The sequence below is a fragment of the Rhineura floridana genome, chromosome 11, assembly GCF_030035675.1.
Source record: "Rhineura floridana isolate rRhiFlo1 chromosome 11, rRhiFlo1.hap2, whole genome shotgun sequence".
Taxonomy (NCBI): Eukaryota; Metazoa; Chordata; class Lepidosauria; order Squamata; family Rhineuridae; genus Rhineura; species Rhineura floridana.
Genome location: NC_084490.1, coordinates 16,681,874 through 16,696,312, shown reverse-complemented (window position 1 = coordinate 16,696,312; position 14,439 = coordinate 16,681,874). Strand labels below are relative to the sequence as shown.

The 14,439-nt window shown below is 44.1% G+C and overlaps 1 protein-coding gene across 2 annotated transcripts in view; it reads right to left on the bottom strand.

The window, feature by feature from the left end:
- Positions 1-2,657: 2,657 nt before the first annotated feature.
- LOC133365896 (uncharacterized) overlaps positions 2,658-14,439 on the bottom strand; it is a 31,505-nt gene continuing 19,723 nt past the window's right edge. For both annotated transcript variants that reach the window (XM_061588321.1, XM_061588322.1), the window contains exons 9-16: positions 13,991-14,055; positions 7,907-8,130; positions 7,231-7,484; positions 6,352-6,480; positions 6,055-6,196; positions 5,915-5,944; positions 4,176-4,235; positions 2,658-3,987 (exon numbers count right to left, since the gene is read on the bottom strand). In XM_061588321.1, the coding sequence (XP_061444305.1) occupies positions 3,707-3,987; positions 4,176-4,235; positions 5,915-5,944; positions 6,055-6,196; positions 6,352-6,480; positions 7,231-7,484; positions 7,907-8,130; positions 13,991-14,055 (1,185 nt within the window). In that variant the 3' untranslated portion in view covers positions 2,658-3,706. The remainder of the gene's footprint in view (positions 3,988-4,175; positions 4,236-5,914; positions 5,945-6,054; positions 6,197-6,351; positions 6,481-7,230; positions 7,485-7,906; positions 8,131-13,990; positions 14,056-14,439) is intronic.

The following is a 14,439-nucleotide window of genomic DNA, read 5'->3' as shown; positions in this document are numbered from 1 at the left end:
ACAAGTAAAATTTGATGCATGTAATACAAGGACTAACCTGCAATCCAGTACTTGTCTACTCAGAGGTAAGTCCCATTGGGTTTAATGGGACTTACTCCCAGGCAAGTGTGTATTGTGTACAAATGTGCTCCCCCCAGGCCTCTCTCTTTGGGCCTGGGGACTCTGCCCAGGACACGCCCCTTCCACAGGCTACATCCTGCTGGAGTACTTCTGCCTGGCTGGAGTGTGTCCCTATACTGTGACAATTCCTCTTGCTTTCCTGGAGGGGTGTATGTGTGGTGTGCGTGCTTAAAAACCTCTGCCTTTTGCAGGGCTGGAATGCAAAAAGAGTCCCATCCATTTCCTCCGCCCACTTTTGCACCTGGACCCGACCACCACTGGTGTGCAGACCCTGGAAGGTTGCCTGCAAGGGAAATCGGCCCTCAGTCTCCAAAAAGGTTCCCCAATCCTGTTTTGGACTCTGGACTTAATGGCCTTATTTTTTTGGGGGGGGAGCTGTCTTCCAATGGCAATGTGTATTATTTTCATTAATGCCAAAATGTGGTAAACCCAGTGTGGTCTGTTGTGTTTTGGGGCCCTCTTGCTTATTGTCCTGAGTGGGGCCCTGGACGTCTGCCCTCAAGTCTAGCTCTGCCAGCACCATTGTCTCTACTCCTGAACTCTTCCCCCCGCCCCCTCCAAATGCAGCAAATTCAATGGAAGGGGTGGGGCCAGCGCTTATTGCTCGAGATGAGAAGGACTGGAGGGCAGTGAGATCGGCAGCTCCAGTGTCAGTGGGGCAGTGAATCCACTCCAGCTTTTAATCCAGACTTTCAATGAGCTGTCCAAGGTGCCTTGAAAGTTCAGACTAAAACCCTGAGGGAATTCACTGCCCCACTGAGCACCTGCTCACTAAACTTAGTCTGCAGAAGAGGATCTCTTGGTAGATCTCTGGGTGATTTGCAATAGATCAGGAAAGATTTCTGACTCTCACTTGTCGAACAATAGCAACAACAAAATGACTCTCCTCCACCACCACCCCCCAATTACACTGCTGAAGACAAAATCTTGGCTTAACTAAAAGTTGGTTTTTTGTGTGCAGGACTGTGCACTTCATTCAGTTCTGGTGCTCCAAGCAAATGCCTGGGTTCTGCCTTCCTGAATTGTGTAAAGATAAAGATCTGACTGGCCTTAGGGTTGCAATAAAAGGCAAACAGAAGCTTTACTCTCTTTTGCAGTGGAATTTAGTGAGAGGAATTGTAGACTTCTTACATTCTTGGGGGAAAAACCTCTCTCATATTTTGATTAGTTTCTCATCTTGAATTTCTTAGCTCACTCTCTTTTGCAATGGACTTGGATAAGGGCTATTGGGACTTTTATGAGACTTCCAACACTTTTTAAAAAAAACACCTCTCCCCCATTTTGATTCATTTCTCTCCCTGAAATGTTGTTTATGGAAATTCTGTAACATCTGTAAATCTCAGCAATCAAATTTCCACTTGTTTTATTTTTTTGAAGTCAAAGTATATCCTACAACTCTGCATTTCTTAAAGAAGAGGCACACCTACCCACCCCGTAGAAGACACCATCCCTGTGTATGTTACTTATTTACTTCCTGGCTGAAAGGAAGCGAGACCAGAGCAGTGAAACAGGCAGAGACGCAAGAAGCAGCCTCCCCTGAAGGCTCATAACTCTGCTGCATCTCTACATAAGAAATGACCAATCGCATCCAACGCAGAGATGCCACCCAACTGAAAGAGGGAAAGGGCAGAGCAGTAATCCACACAGAGATGCAATTGGAGGTTTGGGTTCACAGGGGACTTCAGTTAATTTACTTTTAATTTAATTTCCTTTTATTTCATTTATTTTTGCATGTATATCCCACCTTTTCTCTAAGGAGCTCCAAGGGGTATAACATGGTTCTCCCTCTCTTCATTGTATCCTCACGACAAGCCTGTGAGGTAGGTTAGGCTGAGAGACAGTGATCGGGCCAAGATCTCCCAGCGAGCTTCATGGCTGAGTCAGGATTGGAACTCTGGTCTCCCAGGTCTTGATCTGGCATTCTAACCAGTACACCACCTTGCTCATGCCACACACTCTGCAAACTGTGGGAAGCAGGTTGAACGGCTGGCAACATTTAGTTCATTTGTCTTTATTCAGCATGCAAGTGGTTTGAGCCCTGTGGAACTACTGCTGCCACCTGGCATGCATTCAAGCAACATGGTAATAATTTAATTTTTGATTCCTTAATTCACTGCATTATCAGCCCTTTCCTCCAAGGTGCTCAGAACAGTGTGCAGGGATTTTGAATCCTGCCCAACCCCTTGTCTATGTCCGTTGTACCAAGCCTGCAGGGTAGGCTAGGTTTAGAGACAGTAACTGGTCCAAAGTAACCCGGTGAGCCTCTTGGCACTGGAGGGATCTGAACCAGAGCTTGGAAAAGTTACTTTTTTGAACTACAACTCCCATCAGCCCCAGCCAGCATGGCCACTGGATTGGGCTGATGGGAGTTGTAGTTCAAAAAAGTAACTTTTCCAAGCTCTGATCTGAACCCATATTTCCCTGTCACTGAAATGGCCAAATAGCCATGCACTGAGTCCAAAATGGGCCCAGCCTTTCTGGATCCGTTTCCTTGGGAGAAGAGAAAACTGGAACCTTATGCAGTCTCAGTAATAAAAAAATATTTATTTACAAATGGGCAGGCTGAAGGAAGTGTAGGGATACAGCAGCAAGAAGTCTCAAAGACAGAAGAAGTGAAAAGCGAAGACTCACTTATCCCCCTTGTACAGGGCACCATCCTTGCAGGTGTCGCTTAGTGACCCTGAGTGGGTGTCTCATAAACTCTGAGAACAGGCTGTTTCTCTTTGGCCTCATGTCTAACTCAGTCTAGAAAACCCATTTCCCATCTCCCAGATGGAGAAAGATTCACAGCAGGAGGAACGGGTCTCATCTGTCACCTACAGGCTGCTCTGCAAGAGAGGTTTTGCTCACTAAACTTGGAGTAGCATAGTCAAGCTGTAATCTTATAGCAATGGAATGCAGAGTCCCATGGAATCAAATGACCCTTATTTTCAGGTAAACATGCAGAGGATTAAACTGTCAATGAGCAAAGGAGTCCTCAAAGTCTGCTGGGAAACTGCACTAAACCTCTACTCCATGGCAGCCTGTTTTCATGATCAAGACTGCATTTGTTTCTTCTTGACTTTGCATGGAATACAAGCAATAAATTAGCACGTTGTGTCAATATTACCATCTCAGAGCATGACAGGCTCTTCCAACCCATCTTCCCAGTGCTTATGTTTTTAAACAGAGGTGTTGGGGCTGAAGCCCACCAGGGAGTCAAGAAAACTGACCTGGAGGTTCTATGCCGTAATGGTGAATATATGTGTGGCAGGCAGAGGTGGACACACCATGATTCCTTGGGGGTGGAAGGCCCTCTGGACATGCTCAGAGGCATTCTTTAAAGTATCCTTCATACATTCCGCAACTCAGTCTTTGTGCAGAAAACAGATTCCAAGGCTGGGCCCTAGCAAGAAGCTCTAGATTTGCAAGGGGGGTTGGTGGGGGGCAAAGAGGAAGAGGGCGAGACAATGGAGGCTCAGCTGGGAGAAAATGCTGCTTTGCGCAGGTTCATGGACCGCCTGCTTTGTGCCAAATGTATGTGTGAGCACAAAGGGAAGAAGTGAAGTCACACTGTACACACAGCTGGACTTCTCTCTCTGTCTCCTCATCGCTCTTCAAGGTCTGCCACAAGGAACTTGTGCTTGGCCTTCAGTGCTTTATACAACCAGTCCTTGCCAGTGTTATTCCAGCTTGGCACCAGCCTGTAGAGCTCCCTCATTTTTTCTGGGTTCGTTCCCTTCGAGGAGATTTTTTGGTACTGTTCCTCATTTATGGTGGTGCCAAGCAGCAAATCCAGGACCCCTTCGACGTCGGTGGTCCGACGGATCAGCTCTTCCCGGTGCTGGTCAATGAAATGCAGCTCAGGTGAGAAAGGTGGACATGCTTCTGTCAGAGTAAAAGAAGAAAAGACAACCTTTTTTTAAAAAAAAGAATCAGTTGTAGAGGATGCTGCAAGACATTGAACTCTGGGGAAAACTGAACCAACAAGGGGGACTTAGCTTGTCTCCAGGCTCTGCTGCCTCCCAGACATTTCCAGGGTTTAAAAACAGCTGCAAATATAAGGAGGGACTCACCGTACTTTCCTGAGGCAGTATTGATGGACGGTGCTCGGGTCTGTATGCAGCCGCTAGCACCTGGAAAGGAAAGAAAGAAAGAGTGAGTAGATGTATGAATCAAGTAGACAGTGTCACAAGAATCTTGTTCAAAGATCTGTAGAATGTTCCACAGTGAGCATGCCTGCTTTACAACTGCACAGAGATCACAAAGAACAGGCAAAACAGGGACCAGGAAAGAGAGTCAAGAATGCACAAGCTCAGAGCTGGAGATACTGTGAACAGGAAGAACTTACAGGGTTGCCACCTTGCCAACTTCTTGACCAGCTTGACTGATTTCCTAGTACAAAAGGGGATGTTTGGCAGGCTTAACCCTGTGAAATCTAGTTTAAAAGTCCTTGAGGACTGTTGCTGAGGCCATTCAGGCCAATAATGGGCTCTTGTGCACTTTCAGTGCAAAGACACACATGCACGTGAGTGATGTAATCTTTCTCTGATCCAGTGCGGAGTCAATGCTACTAGCGTGTTGCGGCTGACCATGCTGCATGCTGATTCCCAATCTGTGATGGCCTTCGGAGACTGTGTGTTGAAAATGCTCTACTCAAACTATTGAGTTGCCCTGACCCAGTAGCATTCTTGATCAGGATGTGAGATATCTGACTTCATATCCTAGTAGTTGTGATAATTAATAAAATAAAATAAATATCAGTGAAATGTATTTGTTAAAGAACCGGTCTCTCTCTGCTCCCAGTGCAAGGGTTATAAAAGTTAAACCTTTGTTATTAATAATTAAGAAAAATGTTGACCCTACATTTAGAAGGTGTGTTGCAACAAAAAAAGGAAAGTACTATGGTTCACTGGGCCAAGCTGCATATTTGGGGAACCCCTGACTATTCATACTTCTCCCATTAATTATCCACCATCTTCCAAAGAACACCCCCAGTCAAACCCACGTCACATAATAAATGCTTTATTCATTTTTATCCGAAGTCTCATATCTCTAATTGTGTCATTATGGTCAGCTTTATTTCTCCTCATTTTAAAGTCCAGGAATTGAAGCATCATCAGTCATCATCACCCCACACCTCCGTCACTGCACCGAAGGAGTGAGAGAAACCATTCCACTGATTCTCTCATTTTTAAATTGATGGATGTTTTACCCACAAGGCCTTTCTCTCTAGAACAGCCTTTCCAAACTAGTGGGCCACCAGGTGTTGCTGGACCACAACTCCCATCAGCCTCAGCCAGCATTGCCAATGGTCAGGAAAGATGGGAATTGTGGTCCAACAACATCTGGTGGCCCACTAGTTGGGAAATGCTCCTCTAGAAGAAGAGAGGTTATGGAAGTCATGCAGACTTAATTTATTTATTTATGTATTACACAGACCAACTTCATTACAAAGCAAAACATCCCTCTTTAAAATACAGTTAAAAATTACAATATATGCAAAAACAAAAAACTGTAACGAATTTAAAAAAAATGGACATAGCATTTAAAACTCAATTTGAAAGGGAGAGGTCCAGGCTAAAACAGATAAGTTGTTTTTAAAATCTGAGGTGAATGGAAAGATCTTCATCTGGCACCAAAAGGCAATAAAGAGGGCATCAGGTGAACCTTTCTGTGAAGGCTACTCCTTAATGATCTGAATGTTATTTTTTATTGTTGTTCCATGTATCTAGTACTTTATAATTAGCCACTGTGCTCCCATTGGGAGAAAGGGCAGGATATAAGTACAAGGAAACAAATCATTCCTACTGACCTTGTGTTGGGTGAGAAGAATTCAACTCATCTGGAAAAGAATAGGAAAGGGGGAAGTCACAGAGTGTGGTGGGATGTCCTTTTCCATCCTTCCTTCCAAGCTAGTCCAACCCAGTGATCCTCCCCTTGATCAGACCTTACCCCGTGCTATAGAGGCCTCCCAGACTAGCTCATCCTTGCTCTTCTCCATCAGGCTGAGCTCCAGCTCATCTTGCATATGCCGAGCATACAGTTCAATGTACTGCTGCAGTTGGTCTGCATGTAGGCGCTGAAACTTCAGTTCCTGTGGGAAAGAGAGAAAGCCCCACACATATGAATGTGGCTTGACCCACAGCTTTCCACCCATCCTGAAGGGATCCTGGTTCAGTCCCTCCCATTCTCAAACCTCACAGCCTCAGTTCCTTCCCAGCAAAACCTTTCATCATCATCGTGTCTCACCTTGGGACAGATTCTGACACCATCTAACGTCTGCACAAAGAAGCGAGAGCCGACTGTCAGAGGCTTGAGGGTCCCAGGGGGTTTCTCTAGTCTCTGTGAAAGACATTTCGCTTCATGCTCCTCGACAGCCTGGGAAGGGTAAACAAGATCATTTTTGAGACCTGCAAGGCAGGCGCCAAACTGCGGGAGGAGTGGATCCCTTTCCAACAGGCTAGATGACCTTCAGAGCAGATGCTCAGATATTTTCCTTATAGCCCTACCACTTTCTAGGTGTTGTTAGAGCATGTAAGGCAAGGATGGGGAACCTGCATCCCCCACAAGATGTTGTTGGACTGCAATTCTTAACCGCCCCAGTCAGCATGGGTTAGGGATGATGGGAGCTGAAGTCCAACAACATCTGGAAGGCCACAGAATCTTCATCCCTGATGTAAGGGAAACTAAGCCATTTACTCTGATTTCAGTGCAGGCTTCCATGAGAATGCGATTAGAATTGTAGCATAAAGATACTTTCTTTGCACTGTTCAGTGACAATCTCATTGCCTACAGAACCAGACAGCCATTTGGCCTCTGGCAAAGAGGCTGCCCAACAAATGAAAGGGATTTATTTTGATAATGGAAATGTCACTTTTAATACACTGTTGGTGGGAACCAAAATGACCTTGTGGAGGCAACCTGCTCATGTTCTCTGTACTGGCATTTTCATGTTTGCTAGAAGTTCATTAAATTAGTCCAAACTGAACAAATCTAGATATAGCTCACCTACAATGCCTCACTGTGATCCAAGTTCTTGCATACTAGCTACTGTATGAAGGTTAGTATAATCTATCTAATAATCTAGCCAGTCTGGAATACTGATCAGAGTTGGAGATTTCAGGTTACCTTTATTAGAGATGAATCATTGGGTAGTAGGTACAGGTGGAATTTGGGGGTTGAGATTTGCAGCACTTGATAGAGCAGGGCCACGGCATGGACCTTTCTCTTTAGCTTAAACCATGGCTTTTTGAAAATGACTCCACGGGGAGAGAACCTGGGGTATCTTAATACGGCATGGTACGGCCCCACTCTGTCTGGCTTCTCCAGATTCATCCTCCCTTCTACAAAATGTGTGATGTGGACTCGGGAACTGTCTTCACCTAAAAAGAAACACAAAGGAAACATGGACAAACATGTTACAAGTGAGAATGTATGAACATCAGTTTGGGTGACAAAACTCACCACTTCCACCTCCATGTTTCATGCCAGATTTTTTTTAAAAAATCATTATCATTTAAGGGTTTTTAAGGCCACCTTACAAGATAATGACCTCTAAAAGCAGCTTACAAACAAGATACAGTAAGTCTCAGAAAACAAAATTGCAAAATTAAAACATATTGCTAAGTGGAAACAAAACACAGAAGACAGATAAACCAGCCTTTTGTTATGGTCCATTGAACCAGCACCACTGGCCCCATAACATTCTTGACCCGTCAACAAAGGAAATGCACATGACAGTTATTCCTGTTTAGAATTCCTCCTATTATGGTTATAATGTTGGAAGCTTTGTTCCATATCATACCTGCGAGGCACAGGAAGTGAGGGAAGTGAACAGCTGACACAGCCTCTTCTGGAGCCGCTTGGATGTTGAGCAAAGGGCCAGCAACCAGGAACTTCCAGGTATCCCATCCACTCAGGTGCTTCAACCATGACCCAAAGTGGTATGTTATGGTCACAGCTCCACTCACCTCAAATATGAGATCAGTATAAGAGCAAAGGAAGGAGCCAGCCTCAGTGGGGCATAATCTGAATGCAAGAAAAAAAAAAGACAAGAGCAGGGGAGGCTGAACAGGGATCAATGCAGCTTCCTCTGCTATTCTAATTGATATTTTTGCGGGGAAGCTTGGATCATGTTGTAACTCCCATGAAGGGCCCATGTGCTACCTTCTTAACAAACATAGTGTAGTAAAAGTCCAGCACTGCCTGAAAGTTGGAGGAGTTCACTTTTGGTTCATCTGCATCTGATGCAGTCAGGCAGATAGCTGAGTATGGGAATATCACCGGCCTTAGTCCAGTGGGAAGGTGGCTGGGACCGGGGAGAGTTCCAGCCCCGGATTCTGTTGAAAGGTCAGCAGAGTTACAGCAGTTGCAACAAATCAGTCTGTTAAGACCACTGGTAAAGTTAAGAAACACAAGTTAAGGTTTATTCACTAAAAACACACAATAGCTATCTCTCTGAGTAAGAGCTCCCAACATTCAGGGAGAACAAAGGAAGGATGCGTGATCAGAGAAGAAGAGGGAAAAGGTGCTTAGACAAGTTACAAGGTGGTCAGTGAGAGGAACACAAAACATTTCTCTTTCTGTCTAGCACCTCCCACTGGTTCAGGTAACTAACTACAAGCATTGTTGTGTCATTCCAACAGATTCAACCAGAGTAGGGGAGAGAGACTGGCCAGTAAAGGGGCTGGGCTCCCATTCAATCTGCTGTAAAACTGCTGAGTAACTATAGGAGGCAAGGCTAATAAGGAAGAGAATCTCCTGGGCAAGCATCACTCTATACACCAGGGATGGGGAACTTAAAAAAAGGATCTGGCTCCACAGACCGGATCCTTATCAAGATTAGCCTCACAGGCCAAATTTGACAGGTGGGTAGACCTCCCGTTTGTCTAAATCCCCTGTGCTTTACTTTTAAGTCTCCAAGATCAGATGGGGACCTAAAGGGAAAGGGGGAAAACCTGCAATCAGCTGATCAGCCCATCACTGATGAGTGGGTGGACATGGTTTGGGGGAAATGGCCTTGGAGATCAAATGGAACCCCCTAAAGGGCCATGATTGGCCCAGAGGCTGGAGTTTCCCCACCCCTGCTATACACTCGTCATTTTGCCATAGGGAAGCACTTTAGCTCTAAGGTTGCCCAGTAAGTAAAAAAGGTTTTCTTATGATTCTGACTTTGAAATGCCTATGTGGTGCAAACTAAAGTGGTGGGAGTGACTATTAATCAGGGCTGGCTTGATTATGGGTGGCCTGGGTAGGTGAGATGGGTGGTTCTGACTTATGGCGACCCTATGAATACGGTTTTCATGGTAAGCGGTATTCAGAGGTGGTTCACCATTGCCTTCCTCTGAGGCTGATAGGCAGTAACTGGCCCAAGGTCACCCAGTGAGCTTCATGGCTGTGTGGGGAATCGAACCCTGGTCTTCCAGGTCGTAGTCCAGCACCTTAACCACTACACCACACTAGGCTTTGCTATTAAAAATAATCTTGTGACGCTGTTGTCAGAAGTTCCTATTGGCATTAATGAACAACTCTCAACTCTCCGGTTAAAACAGGCAATAATCCTAAGTGCTTATGCACCAACATTAGATGCTGATGAAGACATCAAGGAAACATTTTATACCCAGCTGGACACCATCTTATCAGAGATACCTAAGGAGGATAAAATTATCCTCCTGGGCGATTTTAATGCAAGAGTTGGGCGTGATTTCAATTTATGGCCAGAAACCATTGGGAAAGAAGGAGTTGGCAATAGCAACCTGAATGGCATTCTACTTCTGACTAAATGTGCAGAGCATAATCTTGTTATTACAAACACACTCTTTCACCAGAAAAATAAATTTAAAACATCATGGAAGCACCCTTGGTCGAAACACTGGCATCTCCTAGATTACATAATTGTCCATGCCAGAGATCGTTGTGATGTACTCCTCACTAGAGCCATGACGAGTGCTGATGACTGCTGGATAGATCACCGATTAATTCGATCCACTATGGCTATTAATATTGTTCCTCAACATAGGCTCCAAGGAAGAAAACCAAGGCGTAAAATGAACATCCATGCCTTTCAAGATCCCATTAAGTGAGCTTGCTTTCAAACAACTCTCAAGCAACATCTACCGACAGAACTCCCTGAAAATGTTAAGGAACACTGGATTAAACTGAAGATGTCCATTATTGCAGCATGTGAACAAACTATTGGATACCAAACTAAGAAACATCAGGATTGGTTTGATGAGAATGATAGTGAGATTGAACATATCATCGACAAGAAAAGGAAAGCCTTCCAGATATGGCAAAAAGACATTAACTTTGCTGCTAAGAAAACAAATCTACACCAGTGCAAAGACTGAGGTCCAAAGAAGAACTAGAGAACTTAAGAACGCCTGGTGGATAAAGAAAGCTCAAGAAATCCAGTACTTTGCAGATGCTCACAATGCATGGGGCTTTTTTAATGCCACAAAGGCCATCTACAGACCAACAAATTATGGTACAAATGCCTTACATTCAATGGATGGTACCAAACTTCTAAAGGATAAAGAGTCTATTGCACTGCGCTGGAAAGAGCATTACTATGACCTCCTTAATCGTAACTCTATTGTGGCTGGTGAGGTCTTCTCGCAAATTCCACAAAAACAAACTAGGACGAGCTTGCAGCATGCCCTAATTTGGATGAAGTTAGTAAAGCCATCAATCAAATGAAGAATAACAAAGCTAGTGGACCTGATGGGATTCCTGCTGAAGTCTTTAAAGGAAGTGGGCCTGAACTTACACAACATAAGCTCATCAAAAAAATCTGGATGAGGGAGGAGATCCCAGAAGACTTTAGGGACACCATAATTATCACCCTTTTTAAGAAGGGTAATAGAACAGATTGTGGAAACGATCGAGGTATCTCTCTTCTTGCTACTGCAAGCAAAATCCCTGCAAGGATCTTCGCAAATTGCCTCCTACCTATTTCAGAGGATGTCCTTCCCAAATCTCAAAATGGTTTCCGCCCTTCCAGGGGGACAGTGGACATGATCTTCACTGCAGGACAGCTTCAAGAAAAATGGCGGGAGCAGAATCGACCTTTATATATAGTGTTTATTGATCTGACTAAGGCCTTTGATACTGTGAATCAAACCACTCTCTGGACCATCCTTCTGAAAACTGGATGCCCTGATAAATTTGTGAATATTTTGCAACTCCTTCATGACAACGTGACAGCGACAATTTTGGATAACAATGGCTTTCAGAGCGATCCATTCAGAGTCAGATCAAGCGTAAAACAGGGATGCGTCATTGCTCCTACCTTATCTGCTATCTTCATGGCTATGATTCTACACCTTATTGAGGGGAAACTTCCTGCTGGTGTGGAATTCATACATCAAACAGTTGGAAAGTTTTTTAATCTCAGTAGGCTGAAAGCAAAAAGTAAGGTAATGTCAACCTCTGTCGTAGAACTTCAATATGCCAATGATAATGTAGTCTCCGTATATTTGGAGAAAGATCTTCAAACTATCCTAAATGTCTTTGCAGAAGCATATGGAAAGCTTGGGCTCTCACTTAATATCAAAAAACCCAAAGTGCTTCATCAACAGGTGCGAACTAGTCCCTCTGTAGCACCATCAATCCATCTTAATGGTGCGATGCTGGAGAACGTTGATCACTTCCCCTATCTCAGCAGCCATCTCTCTCTAAAAGCTGACATCGATGCTGAAATTCAGCATCATCTGAATTCTGCGAGTGCCGCATTCTCCCTAATGAAGCATAGAGTGTTCGAGGATCGGGATATTCGCAGGGAGACCAAAATGTTTATTTACAAAGCATTGTACTACCGACCTTACTGTATGCCTGTGAAACATGGACCATTTATAAACACCACTCCCAACTTCTTGAAAAATTCCACCAACGCTGCCTCCGGAAAATTCTGCAAATTACTTGGGAAGACAGATGGACTAATGTTAGCATTTTGGAAGAAGCAAAGACTATCAATGTTGAAACAATGATCCTTCAACATCAACTTTGCTGGACTGGCCCTGTTGTTCAAATGCCTGATCACCGTCTTCCAAAGCAGCTACTTTACTCCCGACTTAAAGATGAAAACGGAATATCGGTGGACAGCAAAATAGGTTTAAATATGTTCTTAAAGCTAATTGAAAAAATGTAACATGAGCATCGAGAACTGGGAAGTCTTGGCCCATGAACATCCCAAATGGAAGTCAGCTATTATATCAAAGGCACTATGGACTTTGAAGAAGCATGAATACAGGGCGAACTAGCTAAGCGAAAGGCACATCAAACTAATTCTCATTGCGACCATCTTCTTCTGGAAACTTAAGTTCTCACTGTGGGAGGCTGTGTGGATCCAGAATTGGCCTCCACAGTCACTTATGGACCCACTGTTAAAGATCTTATCTTGGAAGACAACCTTACTTGGCCATGAGTGATCGCCAATGATCCCCATGTAAGAAAAAAAAATGAAGCACATCTATCACTCTGCTTGATCCCAGAGCAAGGAGCTTCAGGTGAGAATTCTCACATGTAGTCCATGCATGCAATAATTTTCACATATGGCCCCCAGCTTTGTACACACTTACATGGGTTTTTATAGGAAGCAGCAGGGCCCCCAACATCACATCCACAACAGGTCCCATAAACCCTCTGGGTGGCCCTGCAAAGTTGACCATGGGAGGGGAGGGCTTGCCCAGGGTGCTATTTATCCTAGGGCCGGCCCTGCTATTGATCTTGTGTTTCCTAGTGTATTTATGTTTGCTAGAACTTCAGTAAAAATTCTCATGCCCACTGAGCTTCTAAAGTCCTCCCCCCATTTTACAAGTGACTGAGGGAGTGGCAAGTGTAAATAAGTAGATCACATCTAGCTTTGTCCTTAGTGACTGTGTCAACTCTCTCTTTGTTATTTACGTGGCTGGGATCTGGCAAAAACCAAGATGCTATGATGCAGATGGTGAACCTAAAAACCTTGATCCTCCTTGGGTCAGAGCTTCTTATTTCAGAGCCAATTCCTGAAGGAAGAGGTGGAAAACCGAAGAAGGTCCCTCCTAGAATGAGCAGCTTTACAAGAGATTGGCAAAAGCCTGACAAGCAGAGCTAGTTGTGAAAGTTAGACTCAAGAACTTTTGACCAAAAAATCTCAAAGAATCTATAAAACTTCTCAAGATTGAAAAGAGAACTGTGCACACTTATACCCCTCAGAAAAAAGTACATGAGAAAAGTGGCTTGGACATGTGGAAAAGCAGTGAAGCAGGTGAGTGTGTATTTTGGTACACAAGATAGCAGTTGAAAGCCCCAAAATCACAATTAATTAATGAGATGGATGGTTGGGATGCCAGCAAATTGCTAGATAGTTGAGCACAAATGGCAGATTTTTGCAAAGTTGCAATAAAGCCATGGAAGGAAAAACAGAGAAAATGAGATTTTGTCCTTCCTTCGAGTTTATTTATTAATGAGTAGCAACAACCATTGTTCCTTACCTCCAAAAATCCAACCTTTCAAATTTTCCGATCTCTTTAGACTCTGTTCTGATTTAACCAATCTTCCTTTGATGCTGCCTCTATTATCAGGCACTGCATGTAAGCAACAGCCATGCTCTAAAACAGTGGTTTTCAAGCTGTCTACTAGGGAACCCAGCAGTTCTTTAATGAGGACGTTAATAATGGTTCCTTGAAAGACAACTTGATTATCACCGCTGATCTTCCACTGCAATATGCAGCTACAGATGTAAAGCTGAGTGTGTTTTACTACACCATCATATGTGATGACTGTGAGACCTATGTGAACAGACTGAGTCCTGTTGAACTTGGCCCAGGATCCTCAACAGATAATTCACTGTAGAAAACATTCTCTGAAAGCAGGAAGTTGAAAAAGTTCTAAGACAGATATAACTCACCTGTAGGTTTCTTGACCCCTTTCAGAGTCCCAAACCACCTCTGGGCTGATTTTTTCTGGAAGATCCTATAACAAAGCAGTACATTCTTATGGATTTATGCCCTAGATAAGTAGCAATAAGGGGGATGAAAGGGAAGCAGAGGACTGGCATTTTGGATAAATGTACACAAGAGTCAAGATGCACTCAGAATAGCCTTCTGGAGACACCTGTGGACATGGTAACATCTGACAAACTCTACTGGAAGTTGAATGCACATTTAGAAAACTACTGTCCAGTCTGTAATGTTCCCTTCCTGGGCAATATTGAGAGGGTGGTGGCCAGTCAGTTACAGGCATGCCTGGAAGAAGCTGATTATCTAGATCCATTCCAGTCTGGCTTCCAGTTTCGACACAGAAACAGCCTTGGCGGCCTTGATTTATGATCTTTATCATGAGAGAGACAAGGCAATG